This window comes from Mustelus asterias, chromosome 12 (genome assembly GCF_964213995.1).
Source record: "Mustelus asterias chromosome 12, sMusAst1.hap1.1, whole genome shotgun sequence".
Taxonomy (NCBI): Eukaryota; Metazoa; Chordata; class Chondrichthyes; order Carcharhiniformes; family Triakidae; genus Mustelus; species Mustelus asterias.
Window position 1 is genome coordinate 7,532,548 of NC_135812.1, and position 13,141 is coordinate 7,545,688.

At 40.3% G+C, this 13,141-nt stretch overlaps 1 protein-coding gene across 7 annotated transcripts in view; it reads right to left on the bottom strand.

Moving 5' to 3' along the window:
- The window catches only part of trim37 (tripartite motif containing 37), a 104,004-nt gene that overhangs the window by 74,657 nt on the left and 16,206 nt on the right, over positions 1 to 13,141 (bottom strand). For 6 of the 7 annotated variants that reach the window (XR_013499072.1, XM_078224663.1, XM_078224662.1 and 3 more), the window contains exons 3-11: positions 11,436 to 11,537; positions 9,967 to 10,007; positions 8,047 to 8,163; positions 7,122 to 7,209; positions 6,216 to 6,338; positions 4,088 to 4,211; positions 2,700 to 2,767; positions 1,989 to 2,113; positions 315 to 365 (exon numbers count right to left, since the gene is read on the bottom strand). Coding sequence is in view for 6 of the 7 variants with exons in the window: in XM_078224663.1 (XP_078080789.1) it covers positions 315 to 365; positions 1,989 to 2,113; positions 2,700 to 2,767; positions 4,088 to 4,211; positions 6,216 to 6,338; positions 7,122 to 7,209; positions 8,047 to 8,163; positions 9,967 to 10,007; positions 11,436 to 11,537 (839 nt within the window). In the remaining variant the exon portion in view is untranslated. Of the gene's footprint in view, positions 1 to 314; positions 366 to 1,988; positions 2,114 to 2,699; positions 2,768 to 4,087; positions 4,212 to 5,658; positions 5,712 to 6,215; positions 6,339 to 7,121; positions 7,210 to 8,046; positions 8,164 to 9,966; positions 10,008 to 11,435; positions 11,538 to 13,141 lie in introns of those variants that run through there. The other variant, XM_078224664.1, reaches the window with a different exon arrangement.

Consider the following 13,141-nt stretch of genomic DNA (forward strand, 5'->3'; position numbering starts at 1 on the left):
TTCATATTAAATATTCTAATTTACCCATCCTGCTACAGACTGTGCGCCTCAGGAAGTATTCTTCAGTCTGATGATTGGTTGAGACATGCATTTGCATTCCCTGTTCACAGTGGTCCCTGATCCCCTGCAGAAGATGCTCTGTTTGCCAAATGGCTTCTAACTATGGCAGGTTCCAACGCAAACGTCCGTAGGGAGTCTCTGAGCAGGAATAAGCGTGTTCACTGGTCGCTGTCTGCAAAATCCTGCTCACTTGAAAAATAAGCTAGTGGTGTCAAGCTGTTGCAAGCTATTCTTAAAAGGAAATAAATCATTACCTGAAATTTGACAGGACAAAGGTACTGAAATCATAAGCAGGAACCAGCTCACTAGAAAGAAAGGAAAAATGAAATTTAAAAATAGCATTAGTGTTATCCAGTTTGCTGACTTGACAGCAAGTGTACACATTTCTCCTGCACTTAGTTTGTATAGAGGCAGAACCCAAAAATAGTGATCCCACATATTCCAACAGGCATTGATATATACTTCAAATAATAATTACTTTACTTGACCCTCAGATATTCTGGATTATTAAACAAAACTTTTGTGCCTCAGATCCTGACAAGAGTGTTGGTATTGCATGCCGAGAGAAATTCTTGAGCTCTTGGGACTACCAAGAGGAGATGAAAACCAATACTGAAGGATAATACTTGAGACAATTTACATTTTAAATTAGGCTTAATATACCAAGAGTACAATTCTTTTTAAAATCATTTACTCAGTAGCATTGCATTTGCACTTGTTTGAAACATCTGCTGTCAAACAAAAAGCCGGGGAAACAATAACCCATCTTTCCATGGTTTAGTCCCAAATGGTTGGAAGCTGTTGTACGCAATCTCAAATTAAAAATGTGCTGTCCGCAGGCAGAATTGCCCCCTGCACCCCCAGGCCGCCCACCGAGATTAGTCTGCACCCTGAGTCCGCCCACCAAGATTAGTTCATGAGCATAGCTCCAAGTGCAGATTTGGATTTAGGCTGAAGTGAATCATGGGGCAAAAGCCCTTCCAAGGCCGAAGGAGGCATGCAGAGCATCACAGACCTCAACTAAAGTTTCTAATAAATTATTTAATATTTAAATGCCGCTCCTGTCTGTTTCAGTTAGATGTTTCATTCATTCATCAGCTGCAGGAAGTTGCAGCACGATGCAAAGGGAATACAGATCTCTCTGCCTGTTTTTCCAAATAGGATCTCATCTGCACTTGTAAATCAACAATCCTGATTGTAGCTGTGTTCTTGTGCTTGTACCACTTGAAGTAGTCACTAGATGGGGCACTTGACCATCCCAGATTCGTATAGTCATGAAAGAATAGCAACCACCCTCCACTTTGTATTTGACAGCAGAGATCAAAGAGCTCTCACACGGTGCATCACCCTGGTAAGCTGTGTATTGCATCTCCAACAGAATCCCACAATTAGCACAGCAGAAAGCGTAGTACAGGCCAGAACAAATAGCTATTTCTCAAAGTTATAGAACAACTTTATTAACAGTCCTATACTCCCAGCCATAAATGAGGAAAAGATCTGACGCAAAATGTTAATAGCGTTTCAGCAACGGCATTTTCTTTCTCCTCACAACTCCTCCATAACAGCCTCAAATACCAAACCCAACCATGCTGCAGACCAAAATTATGAAACCTTGTGAATTAAAAACACAAAAAACTGCTGAAAATACACGCTAGGATCCATGTTCCCAGTGTTAGAACTGAAGACGGACAGGAATTTGAGTAAGATCGAGGGGGAGAATCAAATTATAAACCAATCGTGTTGAGGGAGCAGATTAAGTTGCCTGCAAACTGCGTAATAGAAAAAATACACCTGCTGTGTATTGTCAGCATTTCTGTTCACACCCAAAATGTCATCTGTCTTTTCTTGCTCTAGATGTCTATTGACCAGTTATGTATTGTCAGCATTTTCTGTTTGTTGTCAGCTTTCCTGTTTTTGTTTAATAATACCTGGTGAAGTCTGGCGGGACAGGTGTTGTGACAAATGAAGCCATGGGTTTACGATGTACTTGTTGGAACATTAGCAGGATTTCTTGACTTTTCAGAATTAACTCACTTTTACTACACGATCGCAGCTGCAGGGAAACAAAAACATCTGCCAGACTTCATTTCAAAAATAGATTTACAAATATCAATTTAAACTAAAAAAAAAGGAATGTACTGTTTGGAATCTGTATTGCTCAGTGACCTCTGCTCTCTCTAAGGTGTGGGAAATCATACCCATTTGGTACTAACTGTTCCTTTGACACCTCACTCAGGTGCCCATTTATTTTTTTTTAAGGTGAGAATCAGCAATCGAAGCTATCAGCGGCAACTGCAGCTGAACACAATGCTGTCTTTAACCAATGTATTCTCCATTAAACTTGATAGCAATTTGGAGGGAGGGGGAAACTGGCTGATTTTTCATCTCCGTTGCCAAAGCCAACTGTGGCATCACTAATACTACCCGAGATAACGTGAGGCGGACCAAGATCAGGGTCTCAGACATTAATAATCTGCACGGTTCAGTACCAGGTTTCTCAATGCCTAGCCATCGCGGAAGTTATAATTTCATTAGACCTTACTGAGGGGGCTCAATCTAGCACAGGTTATTGAGGAAATAAAGCTGGCAACTTCACTAATTGTGAATCCAAGCAGCTCTTGTTTTTTCATTTTGGTTACCTGATGTTCAACTTCCTGTAACAGTGACTCGAGCAGTTCTGTTTCTTGAGTCAGTGATGTCTTCTGACCTAGAGAGACAAAATATTTTGAAGCACTATTATTGAATGCAATGTTATATAAAGCACCAAATTATCAGGAAATGTACACTCTCTCCCAGGGTAGTATAGTTTTCAGTGTGCTCATACTGCAATTCATGTGCTTATTCGCACGGTAGCACAGTGGTTAGCACTGCTGCTTCACAGCTCCAGGGTCCCGGGTTCGATTCCTGGCTTGGGTCACTGTCTGTGTGGAGTTTGCACATTCTCCTCGTGTTTGCGTGGGTTTCCTCCGGGTGCTCCGGTTTCCTCCCACGGTCCAAAAATGTGCGGGTTAGGTTGATTGGCCAGGTTAAAAAAAAAATTGCCCCTTAGAGTCCTGGGATGCGTAGGTTAGAGGGATTAGCGGGTAAATATGTGGGGGTAGGGCCTGGGTGGGATTGTGGTCGGTGCAGACTCGATGGGCCGAATGGCCTCCTTCTGCACTGTAGGGTTTCTATGATTTCTATGATTCTTTTATCGAACTTGGGTGTCACTGGCTAGCCAGTATTTTAATGGCTCATCCTCCATTGCGTGAGAGCTACCTTCTTGAAACGCTGCAGTCCACGTGGCGTGGGGATACCCACAGCGCTGTTAGGAAGGTAGTGTCATGGTTTTTAACCCAGAAATAGTGAAGAAATGGTAATATTGCTCCAAGTTAGGCTGGTGTGGGGTTCGGAGGGAATTTGCATCAGTGGTGGAGGGAGTGGATGTTGAAGTTAGTAAATTGGGTGCCAATCAAGTGGGCTGCTTTGTCCTGGGTGGTGTTGAGCTTCTTGAGTGTTGGAGCTGCACCCATCCAGGCAAGTGGGGATTATTCCGGCTCACATCAGACTTGTGCCTTGAAAATAGTGAACAGGTTTTGGGGTACCACGAGGTGAGTTACTTGCCACAGAATTCCTAGTCTCTGACTTGCTCTTGTAACCACAGTATTTGTGGTTGGTCCAGTTCAGTTTCTGGTCAACTGTAACCTCCATGACAATACCATTGTTCAGGGGAGTTCAGTGACAGGGCATGGATTATCTCTATCCAATCAGTGGATACTATCAAGAAATCTCAGTTGTCTCAGGCAGTAGCACGCCCCTGCAGCTAATGTTCAGAGAGCCAGGGGCTGCCTCCTGTGGTGCAATAGGTGGGTCTGAAGTTGACCCATTGGAAGGTATTGCATACCTTATGGTGTTCTGTCTGCTTCACGTAGACCTTTTATTTGTTCCTCAAACTGAGAGTTGAAGTGGGTTGCACCATATCAAGGGAATGTACTTTAAAAATATTAAATCTCAAATTCCTGGTATATCGCAAAGATATATACTGTACCCATTAAAGTTATAAGCTTGTTTTTCAGATGGGTGTCTAGTCTTGCGATCATCATTTCCACAGCATTCCTAATCTCTCTGACACGCTCGTCCTTTGCACTACGAACTGCTTCCACGTTTCTTTCCTGGATACAAAAAAAACCATTTATGTACAGTCATAAGCTAAATTTTTTTTAAAACTTTGGAAAAACTGCGATAATTATCACTTCCAATGCAGAAGATATCTGCAAAACTCCTGACCTCTCATTTTTAAAAATGAGCTTGATTAATTATATTCTTCTCACTATACAATAGCGAAGTAGAAAAGCTAGCAATTAATTATGTGCTTAAATCAAATTTAAGTGAAAGCTAAATTCTACAAAGAATTTATGATCCTAGCTCCTGTACCAAATGTGTCTCTAGCTATGCATAGTATCTAGATATTTTGCTTGGTCTACAAGCTCTAGCCAAGACAGAATCCTTAATGAAAAATGCCAGAATATCAACACTATCCTTAGATTTTTTCTTTAAAATCATTATCAGTCCTTTCAGACCATCAAGGGTCAAAAGATCTGAATATAGCCGGCACTGACAGCACAAGTTATCTGCAAAAAGCCTTGAATGAAATAAATTTGGCCATTCTCAGCCATTCTCTCAGTAGCAACACTCCTACGAAGCTTGTCGGTTCAATTTCCACTTGAGACTTGAGCACAAGTTGTCCAGGATCTGAGGTTAAATTGGGGCTGCCTGCACGATTCCAAAACTCTATTCAAATGTAGCAGAGATTTTTCGGGTGCCATGGTCAACATTTCTCCCTCAACTGAAAACCAAATACAGCTTAACTGGTCATTTATTGGAATGTGGTTTTGGAACCTTGTCTACAAATGTAGACAAGACTGCATTTGTCTACAATACAGTGACCACTTCAAAAAGTATTTATTTGGTCGTGAAGTCCAAGGACATGAAAGACGCTGTGTAAATAAGTTGTTTTGGTTTCCTTTCTTAGCCTTTTGGAGCTATTGTGAGATTATATACAATCATTCAAACTATATCCAAGTTTCACTGATAGACACATGTTGAACCGTTTCGTCCTGCACTCATCAGAATATTCGCAAGAATATCAAATGTAAAGGACACAACTAAAATATACTTAATAAGAGTACTGATTGATTGGTAAATGGACTCTGATTAATGGAAGTGTTGCCATGGGGAATGAACCAGTTAACATGGCTGACAGTTAAGTGCTAAGCAAAGTTTTGTCCTACCAAACAACTATTTGTACATCCTAGCACGTTGTACACAAAAGGTCGGCGGACTCCAAATCACAAAAAGAATGCCTGTCCCCTCGTACACAAAGTGAGAACCTGCTATGTTGTGTGGAAGCTTTACTCTCAACTATTGAAACCTCACCAGCCTGGAGAACTATCAAATGCTGATTCCGTATGTTAAATAAATCTATAGCAGCCAGTTATGGATTTCATTATAGCCCGTAACAAGCCGATTTCATAGAAATCCAAAGAGCACAATTTGATTTGTCACATGTATTAGTATACAGTGAAAAGTATTGTTTCTTAATAATGAAAATTAACTTGCGTTTATATAGCTTCTACAAGTCCCAAGGTACTTCAGAGGCAAGAAAGGAAAACAGGCGCTAAGCCAAAAACAAGAAAAGTGTGATTAGAAGGGACAAGCAAAACCACTTCAAAAGAGAGTCATAAAAGGAAAAAAAAACCAAAAGATACAAGGGGTTTAAGAGAGGGAATTTCAGTCTGTGGAACTTTGCAATTGTTGGACAAAAGGATTCATGAGAGGCTGGGGGATTTGCTGTGTGGTGGGAAGGATGAGGTGGAGAGGAAAGAGAGCTACACAGGTTACAAAGATAGGGAGGGACTGAAGGCAAGGATCGCAAGTTACGTTGCATCTCAGATTAGAGAGAAAGGCTAATAAAATAAATTTTAATCCAATGATGTAACTTTTAGAAATACATGCTCCTGAACGGTTCCAATAGATTGCATCTTGCAATTTTAAAAGGGTGAAATTACTCATCTAAAAATCAATTGGATAGAAATCTAGAAAGGGGCCAAAAAGACCACTGTTGGTTATATGGTCAATCCCAGCGGGTGTCAATGTTTACACCTCTATCACCTTACCACTTCCTGCACCAAGCTGATCAGTTCCATCAGTCGGCGACGCAGCTTTGCCACCTCATCATTCACTTTGGTAACGTGTTGTTCATAAATCTCAGCTAATGGTTTGAACGTGTGGCCCCCATGCTGCAACGTAAACACAATATCTCAGTGTAAAATCCTCAGATCCTACACTCCAGTGAATTAATGACTTCAGTTACGCAATGGCTGAAGCGACAACAAACAAAAAGGTGGAGGATAAAGTAAAGAGTCTCAATGGCACCAGTCTTGCATGCTGAGTAAAAATAAATTGAATGGTTAAATTGTTAGTTGTTGCCTTGCCATTGAGAGCACAAAAAAAAGAGAAATTTGGGCACCTGCCCTCAAAAAGATACAATACATAAAAAGTTAAAGTTTATTTATTAGTCACAAGTAAGGCTTACATTAACACTGCAAAGAAGTTACTGTGAAACTCCCCTAGAATTTCATACATTTAAGCATGTGGCGAATACAACCAAAATGCAGAATCATTTTACAAAAACAACATCCTGCCATTCAAGGTTGATGGTCCAATAGACATGCCATTGTGTCTTCCCACACCAAAAACCGTTCTACTCGAAGAAATTGGTATGTATAATGTACAATTCACTGCCAGTTTTTAAAATCAGATTTTTACAAATGGCAATTTAATGCTGCACACTAATAAAAACAACAATCCTACTTTCCCGTGGTAGTCGACACAATCCATTGGAATTTAGGAAGAGGATTCCAAGGAATTATTTGCAGCACATTCCCACATATATTTTTTTAAAAATAGATTTGGACAGCTCATGGCTCTTTATAATTTCATGCCAGGTTGCAGATGCATTGCTTGTCCTTTAAAGACTTCCAGATCAAACAGATTTATCAATGAGGAGTCTTGGTCCTTACCATTCCCCCCCAAAGTGCACATTGGTGGCAGATGCATTTTTTGCAGGTCCAACAGAATACACTCAGTTTCTCATGGTGACTGTCACACCTGAAATAAAACGTTAAATTATTGAAAACACTTTTAAACCTCTAGAATTAAATTTCAAAGTAATCTTCTTGCTCTAATACCATGACTTGCAAACTGAATCACATTTTTTCTTTAATTTGCTTCTACATTAACAAGAGAGCCTAGGGATGAATGAAATGATGGAATTGAAAGTTCTCTCTATAGCTACAATGCTACAGTTGCTCATTAGCACAAATTGGCAACTTCAGACTTCCCATCATTCGGCATAATTGCTAACTCTCTTTCCGAGATGCTGCAAGAATGACTGTTGTGGGAAACTTGGAAAATAACTCAATAGCATGGAATTCACATTATCAAACACAAAGAGCTTAAGAATGGATTCACAGTCTAATTATAGCTCTGCACAGACACTACAGATGTAATGCTGCAGATCTGAAGTCAGGACCTGGTTGGCTCCACATTTCAAAGTGGTTTAGCATTCTAGTTAGTCTGTGTTTGCTGCTCATTTGGGGTGAAGTCCCTCTCGGTAATCTTCAGCAGCATCAATAGGTCTTACTTTAGAGGCTGTTCAGCTGTCAGAAGCCGAGTACGAGAACCTTTAGGTTCATAAAAACAACAAACAAGCATGTTTGCTATCAGTGGATTTCCTGCCCATATCACCTTCTAATCGATCAGTCACAAGAATTAAGTTGGTGGAAATAAGGTAACTTGTGTTTCTGAGTAATCCTAACTGGCTGCATAGACACTGAATCATGAACTAGATTGAAACTGCAGCAAATGCATTTCTGCTTAGTTCAAGAGCACAAGTTAGTTTAGTACTTTAACAAGACACAGACCATGATACAGTGACACACTTACTTGTCTTTGTCATTCTCCTCATGCTTACTGAGATTACACAGCTGAAGTGTATCCAGTTGTTGTGTGACTTCCTCTGCCCAGCGACAGTTCACAAGCTCTCGCAGTTGAAGAGGTGCCCTACAACAAGTCAGTTGTTGGTGTCACCATTGTGCGCATCAAACAAACAGTCTTAGATTCATCCAGACAATTAAGATAGATTACGATACAAACATTGTTTGAATGAAAATGTAACAGGGGACAGACTGTTTCAAGTCATGTCAGCACTAAGTACTCCCAGGGCAGATACCAAATAACCAGACAGAGCCCTCATCTACTCAGATTCAAAAGATCCGGAATCATTTAATGCATTACCTCAAAAGCTAAGAGTTGCCCAAACTATATTCAAAGATCAGATTAGAGCAACCAGTTAATTAAACCTTTTTTTCCCAAATCGACGAGAGATAGATGCTCGGGTGCCAATTGCGAGGACTCTGCCAATTGTGGAGAATCGCCTGCTGATTACCTTTCCTCCCAACAGTGAAATCCCTCTGCTGCATATTTACCCTGAAAACCAAATTGAGACACTCAAGAGCAGCAATTCACAGCACAAATCACCTTGTACCCTTGTAGAACAAGGCATCAATGCCTCACATGCTGCATTAGTACACTATAGGTACCACTTATGTGCATTGAATAACATAGAACAGGATGAAAGAGAAGCAGACAACAGGATAAAAATGTCATGATTTTTGCTTCACCTCGAGCTCTTTCCCTGTTCTGTATCTGAATTCTTATTACATCAGATGTTTTCAGCTCCTGTGCTTAGCTATCTCGTAGGTGAGCCTGAAAAAGATCTCTCTCAATACCTCTGAGAATGTTTTCATATGCCCATACAAATCTAGGTAGAATCTGTAGCATGCCTGGGGTAATGAACAAAGATGACATTTTTTATATAGATTCCTTCAGCTGCTGCTTATATCCTGTACCCACACAGGATCCTCTGTCTGCCTATGAAGGCTAGATCTTGTTACAGACTATAATTGCCACGAGTTTCAAACATTGAAAGAACAAGTGAATAATAACAAATAGAATATTTCCAGTGATTGTTACATCACCTTGAACTGTAGAAGATAAAATGACTCACTCTAGTAACAAATTAAAAAATTCCTTTCCTCATTAATTAAAGATGCTGTCCTGAGGTTTCTGCTAAACAATGTCTCTTTTTAAGGTTGCAGATCAAGTTCATTCACTTCAAAAATGCAACCCAATAAAAATTGCCTCAAGATTATAATGAAGTCTTGAAGTTACTTAAATAATTTCTAAATTTAAAAATGTCCAGGACACTTCACTGACCAAATGAGACAGCACATGTACTCAATGACTTGATTCTGCTCTGGAGCAAACTCCCAGGCGATCAAACAGTAACTCTTAATATTGTGTCAAATTAATTTAGGACATAGAAAAATTAGCTTTGCTCTCCCACTGAGTGTCACAACAGAAAAAAGGTTAAGGAATAAAAATGCACTGTTTTTGGCGTATATCAACTAAAACTTCCACATCTTAATACTGTTCAAAATAGCTTATTTCAGCTCTAGATAAACAGTGTAATTTAAGAGGTAGAATTTTGCTTTTTATACTTCATATTTTTAAATAAGTAGAATTTGGAAATTAGGAGTATTACTATTACAATGCTTTGTGGTGAAAGCAAAAGCATTTGTAATTCAAAGCTACACAGATAACTTTTAACATTGAGATTACTCGAGCATTGCTACTTATGTCCACAATTTTACTTTCCACATTAGTCAAACTCAATAGATTCTTGATTGGTGCCAGACAGTTTCACATCATCAGGCAACTTTCATAAAAATTGCAAATTAGGTGAAAAGTCAAAATAATTTCCAGCTTTGTGTAAAGCCTGGCTCTAACTAGGTGTACCCTTACCTGCAATGTGGGCACTGGGCTCTCTGCTCTGTTAACCAGCGCTGTGGAGACAAGAAGCATTTTTTTTTTAAAAAAAGGCTATGCTAATAGTTCTTGGGTTCTGACCCTTCCTTTGTTAATGAAAACTCAGCAAAATTCTGACTATTTCCAGGTCTCCACTTTACATTAAGAAATTTCCCAATAATGCAAAACCCAACAAGTGGCAACCCAATTACGCAGGAACTCAATGCCTTGACAGGTGAAACTCCAAACATTGAGTAGGTTGGCGAGTTTAAAAAAGGGAGGGGACAGGAGAAAAGATGACAAACAAGTGAACCTCCTAGTAACTGGTGAACCCTGAGAAGAGATTACACATCCTCAGAGTTGGCAATGACCTATTTGCTGACCTGGACAATGACAGCATTAAGTGTGAAAAAAAGCAATGGGGCCCACACTTGCCAAATCAAACAAGCTGAAGCAATTAAAACATTAAAGTTTTTTAAAGTTGCACAGCTACATATGAAATGTCCAAAATGTTCATGTGAAGAGCAAGCAGACACGTCTTAACAACAAGGCAGTGCTTGTGTGACAGTACAGTTAGACTGATCATTGATGGGTTTGCTGAATCTGGATTACAGCGCCACAGCTCAGCACAAACAGGATATTATTTAAAAAAATAAAAATCAGCCAAAGCATTCACATCAGACAGTCCTCTTGAATATAATCATGTCAGACAGATTAGATCTTTCCGGCACATTCCCATACTCTTGGAATTAGAACAATTGTTCTAAAAACAGCACTGCTTTCATGGTATTGTAACACTGAGCTACAGAAAATGCACATAGAATACCAACAACCCTGTGACATTGGAAGATTTCCAGCACCATTCAGGACAGCAGCTGCCTTTCACTCAATAACTTTTATTCTAATCCTTCTTTTCCCAATAACAGTTCTCTAATCTTTCACTGCATAGGTCAAGACTTGAGAGAACGCCACTGCATGATAAAGCGGGTCATATGTCTGGCTGCACGTAGCATAGAAATGAAAGTGACTGTTTGGATTAAAGGCTGCAATGTAGCAAGCTCCAATTTGCACACAGCCACTGGGGCAAGGTAAAGTCGCTTCACCTTATCTTCCTCTTTCACAATTCATGTTCTCTCCTTGACTATTAGGGCTTTTGCCTTATTTGCAACTGAAAAGGTAGAGCAGGTAGGAGGTTTTCCCTAGTCTTTGCCAAAAACATGCAAGCTGGTCACTCAGGACTGAAAAACCATTTCAGTTGCTTGCTCAATTCAGGACTAGAGTTTTCCCTAGAAACGTGTATAACCTGAGGCTGGTTGGGAGAGGTGGGAGGGGAAACAGGCATGGTGAATGGTTGTATTTACAGATTGAGGCAGTGTGTCTGGATGGGCCACTGTCATTCACTTCCTTTTCTGCATGTACATAAAAGTTGACAGCAACTCCCAACTCAGAATACAACAGGTACTTACCCTTATGCAACTGAAGCAACAAAGCTTTGAGCAGTGTGGACAGAGCCGGGCATCACGCAACTTCTCCATACAAATGAAACATCTGAACACCTCTGCAATGCTCTGGTGAAAAAAAAAGTAATAGGAAAAGGGTTATTTAATTGGTTACTCTGTGGCTTGCAGTAATTGCATCAGCTACTGCACAAATCAAAATTCTTTGCCTGCGGTAATTATTTCTAAACTTCCACGTCATGTGCATCAAAGCAGCATTTTGGAGGGATGTCCTCAGCAACTGTACAATATGCTGGCAGCAATAAAAGGAGCTGGGCAAGGGAAAATAATGACTGTTAGCATGGAATTAAACAGGTTTGTAAGCTGAAAATTTCCACTGGACAAACCAAACACCAAAACTTGCAGAATTATTACAATGATGCATTGATGTTTTAGTCTCCAAGGTGATGAATGAATCCGTCTTTTACTTTTTAAAAAGTGTCCCATTATTGAAACACTCAAAATGCCTGCCATTTTAGCCTGGAAAGGGACCAACACTAGGTCATTCTTTTAAATGACCAACAATGAATTTCTGCCAACACAGCAGAATTATTTAAATGCCCGAATGATGAGTAACTACTGCTTACCATGTCTAAACTGCTAGGCTCAGCAGCATCGTCTACGTTACACTATACTCTAAGTTGCATGTCTAATTCAGGCCTTTTAATGTCACTGCTCTTTCCGACACAGGACATTTCCCAGGATAAAGCTCCAATGTAATCTGATGCACATTATCTTCGCTACTTATTGACAGCATGAAGGTTTATGAAAAATTTGAAGGTTAAAAAACACACAATATTTGCGGTTTCTTCAAACTGCTTGAAATATCAATCCACGGCACTCTGATGGGCAGACGGGTGCTGTGAGACACAAGAAAACCATGTTTGCGTTGTCTGTTTCCCAGTATAGTTTTGTTAACAACCACTCAGTTTAGATGCAGCAGAAATTGGGTGTTTCAGTGCCACTTTTCATTTCCCCACAAACATCTTTTAGTAAGTTTTCACAGTCACCTGGCAATATAAATTTCTCTTCAGCAGAATCCAGAAATGCAAGGAAAAATACATCTCAATAGGGCTTGGCAATTCTATCAATGTTTTGTCAGTTTGAGATCAAAGCCCAGCATAGGTAGGCTGGTGCACCTGATGGTATGGCAATCTAATGATGTGCATTGTTATTCATTTGTTAGTATTCCAGATTTTACGGAAGCATATTACTGCTCATGGATATACAGATCTCTCTCTCTCCGGCCAAATACAAAGGGCATCACGGCCAAGCTTAAACCTGTCCACACTTCTTATATAGAAACATAGAAACCCTACAGTACAGAAAGAGGCCATTCGGCCCATCGAGTCTGCACCGACCACAATCCCACCCAGGCCCTACCCCCATATCCCTACATATTTTACCCGCTAATCCCTCGAATCTACGCATCCCAGGACACTGAGGGGCAATTTTTTAGCATGGCCAATCAACCTAACCCGCACATCTTTGGATTGTGGGAGGAAACCGGAGCACCCGGAGGAAACCCACGCAGACACGAGGAGAATGTGCAAACTCCACACAGACAGTGATCCAAGCCAGGAATCGAACCCAGGTCCCTGGAGCTGTGAAGCAGCAGTGCTAACCACTGTGCTACCGTGCCGCCCCTTCATTCGGATGTATGCGACGTCCCACAA